Source organism: Lycium barbarum, chromosome 12 (assembly GCF_019175385.1).
Source record: "Lycium barbarum isolate Lr01 chromosome 12, ASM1917538v2, whole genome shotgun sequence".
NCBI classification, from domain to species: domain Eukaryota; kingdom Viridiplantae; phylum Streptophyta; class Magnoliopsida; order Solanales; family Solanaceae; genus Lycium; species Lycium barbarum.
The window spans coordinates 99,746,490-99,768,789 of record NC_083348.1 but is presented as its reverse complement, the minus strand read 5'-3'; the positions used below and the strand labels follow the sequence as shown (position 1 = coordinate 99,768,789).

At 38.1% G+C, this 22,300-nt stretch overlaps 2 protein-coding genes across 4 annotated transcripts in view; one reads left to right on the top strand and one right to left on the bottom strand.

Annotated features, from left to right (window-relative positions):
- Positions 1–618: 618 nt before the first annotated feature.
- Positions 619–2,359, bottom strand: LOC132623461 (protein JINGUBANG). The gene has a single exon (XM_060338215.1). The coding sequence runs from the start codon at positions 2,357–2,359 to the stop codon at positions 947–949; it is 1,413 nt and encodes a 470-aa protein (XP_060194198.1). The 3' UTR covers positions 619–946.
- A 3,083-nt stretch (positions 2,360–5,442) lies between these two features.
- The window catches only part of LOC132625246 (uncharacterized), a 30,467-nt gene continuing 13,609 nt past the window's right edge, over positions 5,443–22,300 (top strand). Inside the window, exons 1-12 of one of the 3 annotated variants that reach the window (XM_060340101.1) lie at positions 5,443–5,944; positions 7,010–7,103; positions 9,019–11,228; positions 11,829–11,943; positions 13,799–14,605; positions 14,759–15,017; positions 15,870–16,420; positions 18,375–18,516; positions 18,595–18,719; positions 20,737–21,404; positions 21,524–21,641; positions 21,718–21,834. In XM_060340101.1, coding sequence (XP_060196084.1) covers positions 5,664–5,944; positions 7,010–7,103; positions 9,019–11,228; positions 11,829–11,943; positions 13,799–14,605; positions 14,759–15,017; positions 15,870–16,420; positions 18,375–18,516; positions 18,595–18,719; positions 20,737–21,404; positions 21,524–21,641; positions 21,718–21,834 — 5,487 coding nt within the window. In that variant the 5' untranslated portion in view covers positions 5,443–5,663. Of the gene's footprint in view, positions 5,945–7,009; positions 7,104–9,018; positions 11,229–11,828; positions 11,944–13,798; positions 14,606–14,758; positions 15,018–15,869; positions 16,421–18,374; positions 18,517–18,594; positions 18,720–20,736; positions 21,405–21,523; positions 21,642–21,717; positions 21,835–22,300 lie in introns of those variants that run through there. The other 2 variants (XM_060340102.1, XM_060340103.1) reach the window with 2 other exon arrangements.

Sequence of the window (22,300 nt, the reverse complement as noted above, 5' to 3'; positions counted from 1 at the left end):
TTATATTAGCAGGTTCTCTACCTTATGTTACGTACAGGTTGTTGATTCCGCTAAAACAACCTTATTATGGAAATTACTCAATCATTTTTTAGGTGATATAGTGTAAAATGTATTCCATTGTTATTGTATCAAGTTCTTTGTTTGTATTTTTTTCATTTATCTACACTTTAATAAGGAGAAGAGATGATTTCTTCCCACCTACCTAAGTTTTGGTGGTCAAAGTTATCTAATACTATTAATTTATGCTGGTGGGAGATATTAAGTACCTAATAAGCTATACGCGCAAGTTGGCCGAACATCACTATCAGAAAAAGAAAAAAAAAGTGAATAAAGGCTTAATGCCATGGAAGCATGCATCTAGTTGAAAAGCCCTCAGTAGTTTGTTCAAATTTCAGAGATTTCACTTCGAAAGGCCAAATAACATATGAGAAGAGAAATGAAGATTATCGTATTACTACATAAACAATGTAGATAATTCATCGCATGTTACGTTGTTGTCAATGTAGATAAGAAACAAACAACAACAATTCAAATACATCAACCGCCCTCGACATTTATGTCGAACTCCAAAAGGTGAACAAGTAAATGAAGGTTCATTTAATATTTCTCAGCAAAGCTAGCAAAAGATAGATGAGAACTTGGTCAATTTCCAAAGCTAACTGCGTCTACACAATTATCAAAAGAAATACTCCCTCCGTCCCAAAAAGATTATCCTCTTTTGACTTGGCACAAAGTTTAAGAAATAAAGGAGGACTTTTGAAACGTGTGGTCCAAAATAAGCCTTAGATATTTGTGTGGTTGTAAATCATCTCATAAAGTTAAATTGTTTCTAAATATAAAAAGGAAACAATCTTTTTGGGACAAAATAAAAAGGAAAGGATGATAATCTTTTTGGAACAGGGGGAGTATGTCTTTTCCCGTTTGTGTTTCCCAGTTTCCACCATTATTATTTTCTCCTTTGGCTAACTCTGCAGCTACCTTGTGTCCCAAAGCTACAAGCTGAAGGAACATTTTGCGGCGGACTCATCCCCACCTCGGCCTGGTTTGGTACCAACTTCGATGAGACTCTCCAAATCTTCACCGATTTATCGAGGCTGCCACTGTAAACAATAAACTGTTTATCACCACCTGTTTTTTCTTGGTCCTCTTCAACAGCCAAGCATTTAACAGGACCAGAATGGCCGCTCAACAATGATAAACATGTATGTTCCCCTCCATCCCTTTTCCATACACAAATATTATTATCAGCTGATCCACTGAAAATTAAATTTCCCGCGGCTGCTAAACATAGTGTTGCAAGCTTATGACCACGTAAAACTCCTCCATGGGAAAGAAGTTTGTCGCGTTGCCAATAATTAACTAGCCCATCAGAGGAGCCACAATAGAGGAAACTCGATGAAGGGTCAACAGCTAATGCTGTTACCGCGCATTCTTGCTTCAACAATGTTTGTGAAAAGAAGTGTTTTGTTCCTTTCCCTTGTGATTCTTTTCTCCATATTTTTACTGTTCCATCAGCAGAACCTGAAAAAAGTAGCCCATTAAAACCTACGACGATTGAATTTACAGCATCGTCGTGGGCTTTTATCGATTCCAAGCATTTCGAATCTGATGCTCTCCAAACTTTTATGGTTTTATCCCAAGATGCTGAATACAAATGCTTTTGGTCCTCGCTCATGGTAAGGCATGAAATAGCATCAAAATGCTTTATCCACACATTCTTGCTAGGTTTCAGTGAACTTTTTATACAAGCCGTTAAAGTTGGCAAAGTTCCAATTCGTTTGTAAATGCTTGGATCCTTGCCAGAGACCTTCCAGACTCGAATCTTTCCGTCTTGATGACCCGTGAATATTCTTTCTCCAGCAATTATAATTGCTTTCACCAATCCACTATTTGATTTGAAACCGGAAAATTCTTTGTGATTCTTCCACACCCTAATATTCTTACTATCAGACCCCGTGTATAACAAATCCCCTGAAGCTGCCAAAGAATATATATGGCCTTCTTCGCGAACGAGGGACCCCATGAGCCCTGTATATGAATAATTAGTACTACTATTTTCGACGTGAGATGTCCATGGAGATCTTGATAATGGCGATGTTTGGTGACTCTGGTCCCAAGAAGAATCTAAACATGGAGATGATGATGGGTCCCATGTCGGAGATGCAGCGAGAGTAGGGCTATAATCGGAACTTAATCGAGGAGGAGGATGATCATAATTTGTATGGCTAGTTTCTGATGTGTGGCTTATTCGAAAAGAATATTCATGTTCATTTGGATCAGATTGTTGCACTCTCCCATATGCTTGTTTGTGGTGGTTGTTTTCTTCTGTCACCATTTTGCTTTTTCTTGAATTCCTCATCTGCTATATTATCATTAAGAAAATGATCACGAATTAACTAAATTAAGGTTGATGATTAGAAATCAAATGAAAAATAAAAGAAACCAGGGAATAAAGATTCAGGAAAGTTGGATTCTAAGAAAATCAGAAAATGAAAATGCAAGAATAGAGAAATGAAAGTTGGACATATACATATATGTTTTGCGAAACATTAATAGCAGAGAGAAAATACGGCTATGAAGATCTTGGGTACAAGACTTTTGGGAGGGGAAAAGACGACGCTTTCACGTTATTTTGAGGCACAATTTGTCAAATTAATGTCAAATTAAACAATATATGCTGAAATATCCTAACCAGTAATAATGGTATGTTATTTTGAAGAAAATTTCTTATACTGATTACATGCACCAACTAACTCTCTTGAATACTGGTGCAAAATCTCAGTGCTATGGACAATTCTTTTAGGATCAATTAGCCTTTCTCCTGATCAATAAAAAATCGTCAATTTATTTTTAGGATATGTCTAAATATGAGAGTTGACACAATAGCACCAAATATTATTTGATCCATATTGAGGAATAAGCTGTTTTACTAATTAAAACTACATTTATGATACAATAACGGATATGGAAACACAAGAAAAAGTAAACGATAAATAGAATGACACAAAGAAAGACACTAATTGACAACTAAAACACTATAATTGCTAAAACCTCCAAATTAGCATACAATCTAGCACCAGTTCTCTTAGGATGACCTCAAAAGAATTGTATTCCCAAGCAACCAATCCTCTCAACAAAACAATATTCAACAAGAGTCTTCCATAGGCCTCTCATAAGTTTCTCTCTCTAGAGACAACAACAATATTCACAATTCATCAAAAAGCTCCATCGTTAAATAAACTAAAGTAGTATATATACTAAGTAAAGAAGACTAATATAGCTATTACAATAATACCCTTAATGAAACAAGGGCCTTGTTTGGTGGTCTTCTCAAGGTATGGAAGTCTTGAATTTATGGCATAGCCCCCTTTTGACATAAATAGCCCATGTGCACGATATCTTCCATATCTTGAATGTGATGGTCTTAAAGCCTTCTATCTAAGCTATCTCCCATATCTTGAAGGCCATTCTATGTTGACCTTCCATGATCTTCAAAGACTCCATCTTCATGATAATGCTCTGTGAATTATGATCCTATGCACCCTCCAAGCATCCAAAGTAGTGACTTGATGAAAAGTCCATGAACTCCCTAGCTTGGCTTTGTGTGCAAGTTCTTGATGGAGCTTGGCTTGCATCAATTTGCCTCATTGACCAGTCAATATGAATCCGACTCCCTAAAAGTTCCATTTCCTCAAACATATCTCATGTTACATTGTCATCACATTAGCCATTAACAACTTTTGAAACTGTCGCATTCAAAAGTAGATTATTATGAGTAAGAGAAAGAAACTACTTACATAATACATACACACACATACGTATATAAAAGGGATAACTACATGACATAACAAACATATAGTGGGTATTGACATTTAGTAGCTATAGTTTAACTTAATTACTTCTCATAACAAACATTTGTGTATTAATGACATTTAGTAACTATATATATATATATATATATATATATATATATACACACACAAAATAGAGTATCCATCAAACTATTCACTTCTAACCCAACCCTCCCCCATTTCTCCCCCCTCTTCTCCCCACTGCTCTGCCTCTGACCACCACGACCGCCGGAGCTCCGGCGAAATGCCGTGCCCCTTCACCACCGTCACTGCCAGCCCCTTCCTCTTTTCCCTTTCTTCTCCTGCCGTACCCCTTTCTTCTCCGGGGCCAAAAAGGAAAAAAAACTAATATCTACGCCGGAAAAGAGCTAATACCGACGGATCTGAGCATTGTTGGAAGCAAGAAGGAAAAAAAACTCAGATCTATGATGGAGAAGAAGAAAAAAACTCAGATCTACATCGGAAAAAAGATGTCGTCGTTGTATTCGCCGGATTTTTTTCCGGTCAGATCCTGAAAAAGTCCAGATTTTCGTTGTATTTGTTGTATATGTACCGTGTATACAATGTTTTTCGCTTGTATTTGTTGTATACATACTGGAAAATATGGCGTATTTGTAAACTTTTTGATGTATCATGTTGTATACAATATTTTTCGCCTGTATTTGTTGTATACATATCGGAAAATATGGCATATTTGTTAATTTTTTAGTGTATGAATGTTTGATACTGTATTTTTCGCCTATAGTTGTTGTATACATACCGAAAAATACGATGTATTTGTGTAATTATTGGTGTATATGTATTCAGTTTTTACTCGTTGTATGCATGAATACAACAAGCCAATTTATGAATACAGATAGTTATTTCATGAATACAGTGGAAAAAAAATTGTTGTATTCATGAATAGAGCTAAAAAAAATAAATTGAATACACATGTGGGAGCTAGGCTGATTTGCTACAGAATGTAAATATTGAAACGTTAGCAATGCAGCTTGATTAAACCCCAAATATTTGCTATTTATGTAAAATGCCCATAAAAATCATTGTGAAGATGCGGACTAATAATCCTATGAAGCTTCACTGACCCATGGTTTGGCGTTGAGCCTTTCATGCGCAAAAATATACTATATAGCTAATCTGGTAAATTTTGATTCAAACTTCCTTCATATATCAAATCACATCAAATATTATTGCTTCTTAAGAAACGTAACACAAAACTATATATAGACATTTAAGTCGATTTAATTCAATTTAAGCTAGATTTAATCCAATGTTTAAATAAATCAATTCACATTGATCTCCATTTTTTTTTTTATAAATTGAACACCCTTAGAAATGAATATAAGTACTTTTATTCCCTAACCATTTGTTTGTTGTTAGCACTCTTTTTAAAATTCCACTATACTGGGAAATCAAGAAAAGAATAAAGGAAGTAGTAACGAAAATCGAATGTACTAGTAGTACTTTTGTTGCCCCTCCCACGGCAGGAATATAAAAATGAGTTAAGAGATGTTAAAGCATTTGTTTGACAAAGAAGCGACACCGTATCGCTTGGGTTAAGTTGCACTCCAATTGTAATTATCGGGTCGCCCAGGTCCAGGCTAAATAAACGGTCCAAAGTTCCGCGACTTATTTTTCTCTTCTCAACCGTCACAAAACAAGCGTCGAACTGTTCTCATTGCCTAATTGATATTTGTATCACTGTCACATTATGCAGTCAATAAGATCAAATTGGAACCACGTTATCAATGGTGAATTTTGTTAACTTGAACTGTGTAAGTAAATCAATCGGATAAGAATAGGAAGAGGACAATGTTCTTCAACGATTTGATCCAACGGAGACTGGTGTCTCTGTTACAGCCATGGTTAAACGATGAAGTTGAGTTAGATGTTCAGTTAGGGTTTCTTCGTTCTCACGCAAAGTTAGAGAACCTTACCTTCAACACGTCAGCACTCAACGAGTTGCTAGATGATCCTACTCGCTTGTGTTTCAAACAAGTCACTGTCCAACAGTTGAGCCTTCATGTATCCAACTGGTCAGCACCTGCATTCGATTTCCAAATCCATGGACTTAACGTCGTCTTATCTGTCGGGTAACTCCACTCTCCTCACATCTCAGCTAATGGTTGTGTTTTGGCTGGTAACCACTGCTTTTTGATAAACAAATACTAATAGTAGTTTAATTTTTTTTTTTTAAACGAGTTAATGGTCAAAAACACACCTGAACTACCAACATCTATGGATTAAAGCGTGCCGCAACTATCAGCTGTTACCTTTTCTTACCTGAACTATATTTCGGGTAGGAAAAGGGAACAACCTATAGTTGCGGCGTGTTTTAATACATAGATTGCGGTAGTTCAGGTAGGAAAAGGGAATACCTAGAATAGTTGGGGTGTGAAATTCGCGGAAAAGCAATAGCTCAAATGTGTTTTTGACCATTATCTCTTTTTAAAACGTACATATACATATCAGTGCCGGCTGAAGGGCAAGGCAGCCAAAGCAATGGCTAATTTTGGGGGGGCCATTTTCACTAATAATAGGTTTATGAATATTATTTTTTAAATACAAATTACTTCCTCTGTCCTAATGTATGTGATACTTTTTTCATCCCGAAATTCAAATTGCATGGACTTTGACTAACATTTTAAAATGTTTTTTTTTTCACCAAATTTATATGAAAAAAGTTGTAACTTATAGTACTTTTCATGTAGTTTTCAAATATATAAATTTTAATCTTAAAATATTGAGTTAATCTAATCAAATTTAGTCAAGTTGACTCTTGAAAAGTGAAAAGTATCACATAAATGAGAATGGAGAGAGTAGTATTTAAAAGTAAAAAGGTATGATTTTAATTAAAAAGGGGAAGAAAAACTAATATATTTGTTACACTTGTTGATTGCACCGGTTAGAAATATAGACTTCATAATAAAAATATGTAAGAAGTTTTTTTAAAAGAAAAGTTAGGGCCTCTCATCTAGATTTGGCTTTAGGCCACCCAGGACGTTGAGACAGCCCTGATTCATATTAAGTTTGCACCTATTGTCATGAAATACTAGTATATTAGTGGGTGCAGTGAAATTCAGCGTCCAGTGCAGCCTTCTATGGGTTCAGTCCACTTGTATACTTGTTAGTGACATTTTCTTTTTCCTACTTCCTAGAGAAGAGGAGGAGGACGGTGTTAGGCGGAGGCCAAAGCCCAGAGACTCGTCCATTGAGGAGCGGGAAAAGATTCTAGCGGAGCTTGATCCAGAGGTATTTGACTACTTGTTTGATTATTTTGGTTGGGGAAAAAGGTTTTTATTCAAAATTTCTGTTAACTCATGCTATCATTCAATGCTGAGAGATATTGTGGAAAATGGCCAATGGCCATGAACTATGAAATGGAGAACTAAAGCACCAATTAGAGTAGCTTGTGGACAGGATTGTGATAAACACGATTAACACAGGACAATCTCTTAAGAAGATTTAGTCTGCAGTAGATGTTATTTTTATGAGGAATCTGCAGAATTACTAAGGCACATTCTTTTACATTGCAAGTATATCTGATTTGGTGCATGTTCCTGGAAATATATGGGATAACAGTAGATAATACCTGGCTACTTGGGACAAGGAATGACCAGTGGACGGGACAGAGGTGGAAGTAGGAACAAAGACAAATTTAAAAGATAATTCCTTGATGTCCTGCTGTAGAAAAGACATTTTTCATGTATATTCTGGAGAGTATGTTGAGAGATATATACAAACAACAACATACCCAGTGTAGTCCCACATAGTGGGGTCTGGGGAGGGTAAGATGTACGCAGACCTTACCTCTACCTTTATAGGGTAGAGAGGTTGTTTCTGATAGACCCTCGGCTAAATAGAACATAGTCCAATGCAGAAATGTAAGAAATAAGACAGCAAAATATGAAGATAACAAACAAATAAGGTAACACAGTCATACACACATAAGGATAATGATCTATGCGGAACCAAAATAAAAATATAACTACTAAGAAAGAGAAGAAGAAGAGATGGAAAGGCTCAGCGCGACGAAAATCAACTACCTACTAACCTTCTATCCTAATCCTCGACCTCCAAATCTTCCTATCTAAGGTCATGTCCTCCGTCAACGGAAGTTGTGCCATGTCCTGTCTAATCACCTCCCCCCAGTTCTTCTTCGGTCTACCTCTACCTCTCCTAACTCCTGCGACCGCCAATCTCTCGTACTTCCTAACTGGTGCATCATCACTCCTCCTCTTTACATGCCCGAACCATCTCAGTCTCGCTTCCCTCATCTTGTCCGCCACGGACGCCACCCCAACCTTGTCCCGTATATCTTCATTCCTAATCATATCTCTCCTAGTATGATCACACATCTATCTGAACATCCGCATCTCCGCTACCTTTATCTTCTGGGCGTGAACGTACTTGATATTCCAACATTCTGCTCCATACAATAAAGCTGGTCTAACCACCACTTTGTAGAACTTACCTTTCAGCCTAGGCGATAACTTCTTATCGCAAAGCACCCCAGAGGCGAGCCTCCATTTCATCCACCCTGCACCAATCCGATGTGCGACATCCTCGTCAATCTCCCCGTCCCCTTGTATTACGGACCCAAGATACTTGAAACTTTCTCTTTTGGGTATAGCTTGCCCCTCGATCTTTACTTCCACATCTGTCTCTTGCGTTACGCCACTGAACTTGCACTCCATGTACTCCGTCTTAGTTCTGCTCAACCTGAAGCCTTTCGATTCTAAAGTCGTTCTCCAAACTTCCAGCTTACCATTAACTCCACTACGCGTCTCGTCAATCAAAACGACGTTGAGAGATATATCCTGATTAAAAAAAAAAAAAAGAAAAAGCTGATCAAAAGTATGTTGAGAGATATACCGTAGACATTTTGAGGGGAAAACAGAACATTATCTTCTGTAAAAAAAAATACAGGTGTCTCCAACATTTAAGATTTTAGTGGACGATGATTGTTGTAAAGATCTAAATTATTTCTGGACTTCAAAGACTCCTCATGTACAAACATAGAGGAGATAAGTCCCGTGGTATTTTTATACTCCCAGAACCTTCTTGGTGCTGTTGTTTTGTGAATAGAACTACCTGACAATTTTTTTCCATGTGTCTGATCTGTAAACTTCTGAATTTTAGTTTCTTTGACTTTGATATATTCCAGGGTAGTGTTTTGCACAATACCATGAAGATGATTTCAGAAGTTACTGCAGGAAGTTGGACCACTCATTTATTTGATTGGATATTACAACAATGTCGGTTGCAAGTGTTTGATGCTCATTTCTTTGTGCAGTCTCCTTTATCAAATGATTTATGGTCGCTGTCATTTGAGATGAAGGAAGTTGGGGTACAATGTAAACACATCAAGGGCTGTCTCCTAACTGGACTGGTTAATTCAGTTTTTCTGCCTTCTGGAGAGAACACTTTAGATCTCAATGTTCAGCAAGTGGATATCAGCTTGAGGAGAGGAAATTACATTAGCTGCATTTTTCCTTCAACTGATTTGCTAGCTTCCGCGAAAGTAAAACATCTTCAGTTCAGAGAATTGAACTTTTATGCTGCCGCATTGAATTTTTCTTTATCTCCATCAGACATTTCCATCATACTTGTACTTTTTGCATTGTGGTCGAAAGAATCCAACCGTGCCAGAACTGGTAAGCAACTATGGGAAATAGCAGCAACAAAAAGTAGTTCTCTGACTTCAACTCCAAAGTTTGCATTCCATAAAATTGCTAGCACTATGTGCCTATGGTTGCGTTATGTACATGCTTATGAGAAAATGCTTTTACTGGTTGGATATCCGGCGGATGATGCGATAAAGAAATTCACTACTGTTGTTGTTCAGAGTGAAGCATATTCAAGAACTCTCAAGCAACAGTGGGAGGTGATTTCTCAAATTGAGAAGGAACTACCGGTAGAGGCCATTGTGCAGGCACGAAGGATTATCCGTTATAAAGCATCATCATCTGGTCAACAGTCCAAGGATGGTGGTCATGGATCTACATTGAGCAGGATTTGTTGGAAAATCTGTCAATCACTTTCCCTTATTTGGATGGTCGTTTGCAGTGTGCTCCATTCTGTTAAAGGCTTTCTCCTCTTGAAGAAAAAGCTGGTCAGGAACCAAGATATCTGTCACAAGCTTGGAGTTATAAATGAAGATCACATCCTAGGAAGTCACATTTGCCTATATATCGGAGACTTTTGTATTTCAGTTTCACCAGATAATGAAGTTCCGCCATCTTTCAATAGGAAGTTGGTATCAGATGTTGGGCATTCATACCCTGGTTTACTCACATTCTGTCTCTCTATTGATTTCTTCTGCTTAAGGTACTCTGAAGATGTTTCTGAACATTCCTTTTCCTTTGCATGTGGATCCTTGAAGGTCGTCTCTTCTTCTCTTACGGATGATAAGGCCAATAAGTTCAATAATAACTTCAAAGGACGTCCGAGAAAAAATGTTCACAATCTGCAACCTACTTTATGGGGGGAACCTAACCAAATTCTCCATTCCACCGAAACTGGTGGGGCTAATCCCCCTCATGATAGTGGTGGAGATTGTGTAAATACGCGGAACTCTCTTATAGAGCAAGCATGCCTGAATTGGAGAAAGTTTTCGTCAAGGTTTAGAGAAAATGAGATCCAGAATATGGAGAATCCTTTTCTTCTTTGTGAGATTAAGGGATTTTTGACTGATCAAAGTCTCAAGAACCTTACTGCTGGATACACTACTTGTTACATGGTAATGGGGAAATTGAATTTGGTTCTGGAGTATACTGTAATAGTGTCACTTACAGTTATTTGCAGACAGATAAATGCAATATCCTGGACTACTAGCCGCATAGGGACCACTGTCGTAGAGGGTGGTTCTAGATTAGATGAGGATCCACCAGTTGCAGATTGGAATAGCAAATACAAATCATATTCTGCTGAAATTAAGGTTATGATGCCTAGACTGCTTCCGGAGAAACATATGCAAATAGCGATACACATTGCTGGTCCGCGAATCAAGCTGACATTGAGAAAGGAGGATTTTCATGGTGTGGATATGGATCTGTATCATAAGCTTGGGAATGATGAAGTGAGACTTTCTTTTGATGCTGACGACATTGAACTGGGTGCCTCACCAAATTTGGAGTCTGATTTGACTTCCTCAAGTGGAGATACTGCAGTTTTTGATGCAGAACTGTTGAAGGACCTTGAGCAGATTGATATTGCTAAACCAAATGGTGAAGTTAATAGCAGTCGAGGGTGCACTTCACTTTCTGCCTACTTGATACTTAAAGGTCTGAAAGTTTCCCTCGACACGTCATGGGATAATCAAGGCTTTCAAATTGTCGAGTTAAATCCTTTAACTATCCGACTATTATCTTTAAGGTATCTGTTCCATTCTCATGGTTCTCTTTTCTTTGCTTTCAAGCACGTGCATGTTATACTTGAGTCTGCAAGCAATTAAGTGTCCTCGTTTTCAAAATATTACATGGTGATTTTTGTTCATGAATAGTTTTTCAACAGCTTTGCTCATCCTGATTGGGATATCCATTGTTGTTTTAAGAGAACTCTGAGGTATGCCCCCTAGGTGTGTGCTGAAGAAATGAATGTGGTTGTAGATTTAGGAAATTGCTTTTATTCCCTCTCAGTTTAAGGTATCCCATTTTCAGCCTGGTCATTGTAAGACAGCAAAACATCCATCAGAGAACAAGCAACAGAGGAAGTTTAAGTTTCTTTTTGTCGTCTAGTGTTACTGTTGTATTTTGCTACTTTGGAGTCAACTTCTGTTTTCAAACTTGTAAAAACTGTACCTGATAAAGTTCCAATCCATTACTTGTCTTACCTTTGTGTGCTTCAGCATAACACTGATGACCGTCTCAAATAGAAATTTCCCTCAGTTTCCTTTATCGGAGAAGCATTTCCTGAATATATCTAAATTATGTGGACAAAAGCTAAAGCTAATATATTTCAACGATGCTTTGGCAGGAAGGATCTGCATTCTTTGGGCTCAATAGATATTTCTCTCTCTATAGTAATGCATTGCATGAGTAGTGGATTGAAGACTCTGGTATTAATGGATGAATTTGCAGTTTTGCTAAAGGTTATTCTCTTCTCTTGGTGCCTTGTAATTGCATTGTTTGGTAGTTTTCTCCTTTAGCATATGACTGAATTTTTTCATTATCTCTGGGTAGTTGACTCGTTGACATCATTCTACTGTGTATTTCTTTAATCTTTATTCTCTCTCTCGTGCTACTCTGGTATTCTTTAGGATTGTGGTTGCGGTATATCTTTTAACTGACCTTGAACATACAATCCGAACGTGGAATTCTATCTGTAGTCCTTCTGTACCATCTCCACGTTTGTGAGGTAGCTTTCAGGGATTGCCATTGTGGTCTTTATGTTTCCGACCTCCTACATAGTACTCATTGGCCTTGTTCAGCGTTGATATACACTTAATTGATATTAACTCCTCAAATCCAAATTGAAGTCTTCCCCTGTCATCCAAACAGTTAGATTAATTGAAATCGAAAAGACTATGTTCCTTCGCTGTTTTCTCCAATTAAGTACTCTCTCTGCCCCAGTTTATGTGATACACTTTCCTCTTTAGTCCGTTCCAAAAAGAATGATACATTTCCATAGTTGGGAACAATTTAACTCTAAACTTTACCTTTTACGCTTAACGAGATGATCTATAACCACACAAATATCTTTGGCTTGTTTTAGACCACAAGATTCAAAGTCTTCCTTTTTTTCTTAAACTCCGTGCCCAGTCAAACTATATCAATAAATTGGGACGGAGGGAGTATTGGATACTATCCCCTTAGCATCGCAGATGATGTTCCATCCTTCCATGAGTCACTTGGTGGTTCATACATGAAGGGTTCCAGGAAACCGAGCGTAGAAAAACAGGCACTTCAGCCTGAAATTGATGTGTAGCTAGCTGTTGTAAGGACTAACACATTGACAAGGCATGCAGTCCTAAATGAACTGTGCCTCATGGAGCTAGTCTTTTATTCGCAATCTTTGCTGCCATTACAATTTCATTCTTCCAGTTGTGAACAAGTGAGAGCTCAAGGCTCATTTTAGTCCCTGCTAGCTGTTCTGTTCCCCGAATTTTGCTTCCATAACAATTCCACTCTTCTAGTTGTGAACAAGTGAGAACTCAAAGATCATTTTTAGGCCTTGTTAAGTGCTAACAACTGAGGCTTCACAAACAACCTCCTTACCATAACTAGAATCAGTTTTGCTTCCAGCCGATCTACTTTGGTGCTTCCGACCTTGTTTATGACACCTCTTCTGTAGGGTCTAGAGAGAGTGTATCTGTGGGACCACCAACCTCCCTGATGTGTTTGGTTCTGTGGTTGGTCGTTTTTAGGACCTTGAATGACTAGACCGCCATCATATTTTGCTATTTTATAACACAGGCCAGTCTTATCATTGCTTCAAAGTCCTCTTGGGCACATCCATATCATGGCCTGTTCCTCAGAGTAGCTTCCCCTGCATCCAAATAGCCGTATATTCTCCTTGCGCACCTTGTGTGAGCTAACTACTCTAGATATGCTAGTTTCCTCTTCAAATGATGGACACTTCCACATCCTGAGAAACCCTATTGTTCTTACCTCCTCAGTACTCCTTGCTCTTTCCATCGATAGTACTCCAAGTGAAGTGTCAATATTCCTTCTTTAAGCTGCTATCTCAGTTCTGTGCTTACCTGGATTGCCTTACAAATTCCTTAAACAGGTCTTCATTCCTTATTTTTATAACAATGCAACTGCTGTTCACAGTACAGCTATCAGAATATATGATACTTCACATTTACAGGTTGACTTGACCATCACGCAGATCACTGTAACAAGTGACTTTCAGCGCTCACTAGAATTGTATAAGCTATTCTTCTGTAATAAAAGTTGTGTGGAGTTTATACAGACGTTTGACTTTGCAATTTCTTATGGCAGGTAATATCTGGTTTGCTGTGTACAGTTTTTCAAGTTTTCAGTACGTCAAGTTTAGACCTTAGCCAAAGTGATGAAGACTTATTAAGGCGAGAGTTTACAGATTCTGAAAGTGAAAGAGCACCCAAAAATAGAATCACACAAGTAGCTTCAGTTCTTACTGATACTACATTCAATGTCAGTACGAAATGTGAACTTAGATCAGTGAATATGAGCCTTTATGACTCCAGGAAAGGATATAATGCACATAATAGTGTGGCAGATGCTAATACTATAGCTGACAGGAAGTCGACAGTGCAACCAATCCGTAGTTGTGGAATTAACATATCTCTTGCACGTTCATATATCAGGTTCTCTTTTGAAGAGGAAAAAGCCGACGTTCTCATTGGTTTTTCCAAGTTTGAATCTGATATATCTCGATATCAGGATGAGATTGTGGATACTTCTGATCAAGTGGAACCACAGTTGCCTGTTTTGTCTCTCAATTCCTTATATCAAGCTTCAGTTCCTCATTGTGAAATTAGTTTAAGTGTAGTCTTAGGTAACAATATTCTGCAGGCCAGTCAGAGAAATGTAGTGGGTGGTTCTGACTCCAGACATGATGCTTCAATGTCGTCGAATCATTCACCGTCATTAGTAAATGATGTAAATCCTTCTTTTGATTGGTTAACTATAAACATTTCTTTAGCTGAAGTTTATCTAGCCAGATGTGCGGTAAAGAACTTATTCCTCAGAGATGACGAACCAAATACGCTTAAAGCATCTCTTTCTGTTGGTGGACACTTTCAGAAAATCTCCTGTCAGTCCCAGGTTTCTATTCTGTTCTTGTAGCTTCAGATTATTGCCTGCCTGTGCATTAACTTCTGTATCCCTTTTGCAAGATCCTAATTTGGACATAAGTTGCTTATTTAGTCTGGGAGGATCTTATGATTTCTAAGGGTTAAACGGACACCAATTTGACAGGGGGGTTCAATTATTGTTGAGATAGCTGCTTTGGTGACAATGGTAGAATGCTATGGATTCTACTGTAATCAGTTGGGAGGTCTTTGGCCAGCGATGACAGAACATCTGGTTGCTCAGAATGATGTGGATTCTAGTCTACGCAGGAGTTCATCCAACCAACAGTTGGAGCAACATAAACTAGTTAATTGGGACCCGGTGGAAGAATTTGCCGTGAATCTTTCACGTGTTTCTCTGGCATTGGTGGATGGAGATAAATCTGGTATCATCTTTTTCTTTTGTCTTCACTTGTTATCAATAGATATCAGGATTCTGAGGTAGTTCCCTCATGCAGATATATACTTTTTTTTTTTTTTTAGAATTACTACCCCATTGCATTTGAGTTCACCCAAGATTGAGGAGTTATTTTGATACATATAACATTATAAGGAGTATTAAGAAGCGATATAAGATTATATTGCTCTAAGAGCAGCAAGTTTCTACCTGAGTTTGTTTGCCGTATTGAAATTCTTTAGAATCTAGAGTAACATACAGTGTTATGAAAGCTGAAAAGAAAAATAAAGTGCTGAGGCCTGTTGGGACTTTAAACGCAAAGTGAAAGTAAAGCACGGGTCTTACCCCTACTGATTAGATAGTGTGCAATGACGATGGGGACTTTTGCTTGCTATCCATGGAGCTTTTGGCATAATAGGTTTCATCTTAGGTCAATTCTAGCTGCTCGGTCTGTTTAATTGAGAACTTCTAATGCAACCGACAACATTTAAGTGCAAGGTACAAAGGTAAAAAATGTATTTGTAATTAAAGAGTAATTAATTTAAATACAAGCAACAATTATATGGACAAAGAAATTGGAAAAAATACAATTAGGTGAAATAATTATTGTTTAACACTGTATCTTCAAGATGGAGCCTATGGGTGATGAAACACACGCCTTAGCACATTGGTGCCTGATTTGTGGCGCTGCCTAAGCAAGTAAAATATTTAGCATGTTTTTGCATCTAGCCTCAGGGCTTAAGTGCTAATTCTGGCTAATATTTGGTATGCCAAAATAAACAGTTTGTTCTAAACAATGTAAACAAAGCTCAACTTAAATAATGAATTTTCTGCCTTGCAGATGAACTTCAGAAGCTTCAGCTTGAAGGTAACGGTAAACTTGAGCTTGAACTACCAAGGAAATTCTCATTTCACATAACGAACTTGTCAATTCTTTCTCAGTTACTCCATATATCTACTGAACAGCAAAGCCAAGAAACGGAACTCCATATATCTACTGAACAGCAAAGCCAAGAAACGGAAACTCCTTTCCTTTCTTCTTTCATATCTAATGATCAATCTTCCATCATTGTACATGACGATACATTAGTTGCTCCCAATTATTTGGGTGAAGTTAATTCTATCACGAATGAAGCAAGTAGCTCAAGCCCCCCAGAACTGGGAAATCAATACCATGCAGATGATTCAAGAAAACCTTGGAGGGGTGGTACAAGTTCTCAAATTTCACTTGCCACTCCCCAGAACTATGTTTTAAAAGACTTAAATGCTAATCTGATGGCTGAGCCTCCTTTAAAAAGCAGTGGGAGTATTTCTTTGAAGTCAAATGACTTTTGGGTCGGCAGTGGTTCTATATCTCATTTCGACATGACTCTCTCGCTGCGTGAAATACAGGTGAGGAGAAGCATCTTTGTTTAGTTATTTGTTTCTTGAGTAGAATAGTCTTTACTTCCATTATTTCCTTCTTCGAACTGCTTTTATTTGCGTGCCTTGAGTCGAGGGTCTATCGTGAACAACACTGGGTATGCTGTTGTCGTTGTTGTTGAGTAGAACAGTACTCATCAGCACAAAGATGGTTCTGGCAGCCATATTTACATCGTTTAGTTATTTGTTTTCTTGTGCACTTCTGTAATTTGTACCTTCTATAGTTATTATTCCCGAAAATATTATATAGAAACAGTGTGCATTGGGTAAATAATTTTACTAATAACGCGTAGAGGGGCCGCCCATTAGCTGGTGAATGGTTGCAGATCACAGTGACCATCTTTTGTGGTCTTGGGTTGTGGAATTACTGGAAGTAGGTATCAATGGTAGAGGTTAATTTTTTTCCTTGATAAGTAGGTAGAGGCTAATCAATATTCTATTTTTTCTTGTTTTGTCTTCATTTTCGTTTTTCTTTTTGGTGTTTACCTATGGTGTTTTCCTGGGCGAGACAAAGGGGATACTAATCCAGGTTCAAAGGTTAGATCAAATGAAGTGTTTGTTGTGACTTCCTACTAGACTCACTACAACAACAACATAACTAGTGTAATCCCACAAGTGGGGTCTGGGGAGGGTAAGATGTACGCAGAGCTTACCTCTACCTTTGCGGGGTAGAGAGACTGTTTCCGAATAGACCCTTGGCTCAAAAAAAAAGTAGTAGGATTGCAAGAAAAATAAGTCAGCAAAATATTCAGATACAGAACAAATGGAGTTAACACAGCGCGACAAAACTCAACTACCTACTCACCTTCTATCCTAATCCTCGACCTCCAAATCTTCCTATCTAAGGTCATGTCCTCAGTCTGCTGAAGTTGTGCCATATCCTGTCTAATCTCCTCCCCCAAGTTCTTCTTCGGCCTACCTCTACCTCTGCTAACTCCTACGACCGCCGATCTCTCACACCTCCTAACTGGCGTATCCTCACACCTCCTCTTCACATGCCCGGACTATCGCAGTCTCGCTTCCCTCATCTTTTCCGCCATGGAGGCCTCTCCGACCTTGTCCCGTATATCTTCATTCCTAATCATATCTCTCCTAGTATTACCACACATCCATCTGAGCATCCGCATCTCCACTACCTTCATCTTTTGAACGTGAACTTTCTTGACTGGTCAGCATTCTGCCCCTCCTACTAGACTCGCTAAAAAGCAAAAAACAAACTGTGTGATTAAGAAAGGTAACACTAGAACAAGTGGTCAAAAGATTTGACCCCCCCAGAACTGACCCAAGTACGGACATTGCGGAAGTTTGTAGGTCATTGAGTGTGCTGTGTCAGTGGCTTAGGCTGGTTCTTGGATTCTTTTGCTTTTGGTATAGTCAATGGGTTTAGGCTGGTAGAGAGTTCAAACACATTAGCCATGTTTTCGAAAAGTGACAAAAATCATCAGGCAGTCCGTCACTCATTTATGAACAAGACTCCTTTAGTGTATGCAGGGTAAGTTTTATCCTTCAGACCTGGAGTAAATGAAATATTTCCTTCTGTGTCTAAAAAACATATCTTAGTATGGCCTATAGACTTGGGTCTGGTTCTTGTTGGCAATATGTGACCTTATGTGTCTTCTAAAGGTGCCAGATCCAAAAAATTGGAATTAGCTTACAACATTCTCCAAGTAAATCTTAAACATAGCGAGAAAGAGTTAGGATTTGGGGAATCAGTGATCTGGGACTGCTCTCCATGTTTATATGTACCTCTTTAGCTTTGATGCCAACGTCCATAAGGTTTCACTAGTAATGCTTGACTTACTACACTAGTAATGCTTGACTTACTCTTAACTCTTATGATAAAGGAATGATTTCTTTTATGTAATGAGCCCGACATACAAGTGGTATACATAGAATTGCTCTAAAGTTCTTATTCTTAAATCAGATTATACTTTTTGCTGGGGAATCCTTATCTGCAATCTTTTGCGTGGAAGCAACCAAAAGCATAGAGCAAACACATCAAAAGAACAGCGGAGAATATTCTCGAAGTCTGGATGAAAGAAGTCTGGATGAAATGGTTCCTGATGGTAATGTTCTTTCGGCCCAGGTTGCAGAATCCATCTTTTAGTTATGAGCATATAACATTATAAGTATCTTTCTTGCAGGAACAATTGTTTCTATTAAAGATATCGACCAACATATGTATGTTGCAGTTGATAATGCAGAAAGTGGCTACAATTTAGTTGGGGCAATCCACTATTCGCTTGTGGGAGAGAAGGCATTGTTCAGGGTATGTTCAGCTCTTATTCATTATGCGTGCCTTGCCATGTTGAAGTGACTAGAGCTTTGTGAGGTGTTTAGTTGAATCCCCAAAGGTATTGATGGAATTTGGGTTAGTTTTCGAGACTAATCCCTTCTGGATCTTTTTCCCTGCTCAGCTAAAAGCTGTTCTTTCACTACTATGTATTTCTCTATATTTACAGATTTATTTTTCTTTGAAGATGGCCATAAAGCTATTATTGCTTACTCCAGTCCAAAGGATTCTTCAGCTGATTTTGTAGTTGGTTATGTCTTTATCTCTAATCTCTTTTTCTTATATGTTACCCACTCAACCGATAATGGCCATCGGGACGACCTTGAGTTTTAGTCTTTTTCCATAGCTTCAACTTTATAGCTTGCCAACAAATTTCATTTCTCTATAGCTGTGTCCTCCATCACTCTCTTTTATCTCAATAGTACAAATCATATGCTTATGGATGTTCTTGTACAAACATTTTAACACCTAAAATATATACAGTGATACCTATAAAGAGACAGTAAATACTCCCTCCTTCCCTACTTACTAATCACTTCTCATTTATCAGGGTTTGTATAAAGATATGTACACATATACTGGTTGGTAGCCTAAATTAACTCCACTACTGTTTTGAAGTTTTGGAGTGAAGAAATAACTGGTTGGCATCCTCATTCTCCCTTTCACAAAGGACACTCATGTGCATGACCCTTAACATGTTCTGTTGTGTCACAATCTTCTCTTGTCACTAACCAGCTGAAGCAGCTTACTTATTTTACAAGGTGCCTTGCACTTCCAACTCCGTTTTCAATGCCAATTTCTTTGAGAATTGCATCCTCCAGACAACTTTGTAGCCAAATTTTACAGATTAAAGCCCACCCTTCTTTCATTGCCACAGATTTCATCAGATTTATGAGATAGGAGTTCTTCCTGATAGACACTTCCCATCCCGGTTCAGACACATTCTGGTAAAAGGCTTTTTTCCTGCAACACTATGCAGACCATGAAGCCGGTCTTTGTCGTGGTCCATGTCCAATCCAGTCATTTTGTCAGAGGAAATTGTCCTTCCGTCTCCTAGTCTGAAGTTGTCGTGTTCTTAAGGCATCCTAAAGTTCTCTGATGAACTTCCACAGACCAGTCCCATGAGGTATAACGTAAAGTTTATGGTCCAGATCCCATCCTCCCCCCAACCAAACTTTTCTCTTAGACCTTTCTCCATGGGGCCTTCACTTCATGATTAAACTTCCCTGGCCACCTAAAGATAAAGCTTCTGTTATGCAATATCAGGTTTCTAGTCCCAAAACTCCCTCCTTTTCTGTAATTACAGAGTTCTATTTCACCTGTATTGAGGGATACACATTGACAAACTAAAATCTGAACGGCTGAATTTCGTTATTTGTACAAAGAAGAGTGTGGTGAAGGGACAAGTAGTTTTTGTGGTTCATTAATTCTTTTGGTTTGAAGCTTTTATTGTCCGTATATATTTTAAAATCTTTTCACATATTTGTCCTAATCCTTTAAGTTTTTTATATACTTGGTGTTGTTCATCATCATTAAAATAATCACCCAATTGATGAAGATTAAGAAGCCCATTGTGGGTTGCAAGATCCCACCTCATCACTTTTGAATGATGAGTTTTTTGTGTGAATACAAAGTTACCTTTACCTCAAAAAAAATTGATGAAGATTAACGTAACTTTGTATTCACAGTTATCTTATTTGAGGAAACTTTTCCTTGTGCACAAAGAATGATGAGTATTCACAGTTATCTTTTTTGAGGAAACTTTTCCTTGTGCACAAAAAAAGATGAGTATTCACAAAGTTACCTTTACCTCAAAAAACGATTTGTGCATTTGTGACTAGGCTCAGTGCTTTTCCCTCTGTTATTTTCTCCTTTCATTTTTACCTTGACAGCTTTCTCACAAATCTTTTTGGCATATATGGGTATTATTCATTTTTGGAATACCATTTATTACTTGGTGGACGTGGTGATTTAACCCTTTCTCTATCATCAGGTGAAGCATCACCATGTGAGAAGCTGGAATTCACAAGTTCAGTATTTGTCCTTCATCTCGTTATATGCTAAAGATGAATCAGGAGAACCATTGCGGTTGAATTGCCATCGACGATCTGATTTTGTTGAAATTTCCAGTTCTAGTGCTACTGCCTGGGCACTTTGGAGAGCGCTTCCATACAAACATGACATTTATGACGGTGATGTTGACTTGGAGACATATCTTCCACAAACTAAAAATAAATTTTATCTTGTGAACAAGAAGAATGATTGTGCTGCAGCTTTTGTTAATGGGGTCCTGGAAGTTGTCAGCAAACCTGGACACTCGTTTAAGTTTAAAGTATTTCGTGATCCTTCTCCATACGTTAACAATATTTTTTTGGATGGTTGTCTCGAGAAGAAGCCTGGAGCAGTCAAGCTACATGATTCATGTATAAGTGAGGGAAAAGATCTGAGTCAGCTAGGAAATTCTTTTGGTATTACTGTGTCAGTGGACAAGGTTTCTTTGACCATTGTTCATGAACTTTCTGACTCCAAGGAGAGGACTCCCCTCCTCCAGGGTTCTATTAGTCCCACTGAAGTTGTTATACAGATATCGAATACTAAAGTTCGGGTTATGAGCGGGCTGGAGGTTTTGCTGTATTATTTTGATTCCCAGAAAGATATTCGGTGAGTCTCTTTAGTAAAATAATGCAATGCTACTTCATCTTTCTCTTTGATATTGTATTCTAGCAGAGATGGTATAATATGTTGTAATTCGTATTACTCACTTGTTTGCATGATACCAGGAGAGAACTCATGCATCCATTAGAAATTGATGTTTTCTACCGCTATAGATTTCAGAACCAGGCATTAGAAAATAATATCCTCTGGGTGCCTGGCCATTTCTATGCTAGAATTAAAGAGGTCAGATTAATATCTCTGTTTTCATGTGATTTTCTCTTCTTATTGTGCCTTTTAATGAATATTTCTGGCTTGGCAGTTGAGTATGACAATTACTGAGCTTTCGATGGACATTATTCTCTTTGTCGTTGGGGAGTTGAATTTGGCTGGTCCATACTCCGTAAGGATCTCGACAATTTTGGCCAATTGCTGCAAGGTTCGTCTCTGACATAGCTACTCATTAAATTGTGCTTGAGATGTTTTATTTTCAATCTCCATAAGAGAATCCCCTCTTCTTAGAACCAAAATGTAGGCTAGCATAGCTATGTCAGCTGCATGTCTAAAGATTCTGTGATCATATATTGATTACAAAGTCCTTACTGAACTTCGATGTGGAGTTCTGCTGCAAGAGAAATCAGATTCCTCAATGGAAATAGTGAGTAAAAGTTTCCTGCCAAGATTCCAGATATGAATTTACTGGGTAAGATGTTGTTGTTGTTTGATTCCAGAATGAATGATAAGATGGTAGTTGAAGTACCTGGATGCGCTCTTTCTGAAAATAGCGGCATTGTCTACCCCCTTGTAAAATGTTTCCACAGTTAATTGGTGGTTGGACCAGTAATGCACATAACTATGTGGACCCACTTTAGCAGGAAAGACTGCATCTGGCTTGATTTACGGGC

Bases quoted from the DNA above. Each gene is read 5' to 3' on its own strand.
- LOC132623461 (XM_060338215.1), bottom strand. From the start codon at position 2,359: ATGAGGAATTCAAGAAAAAGCAAAATGGTGACAGAAGAAAACAACCAC.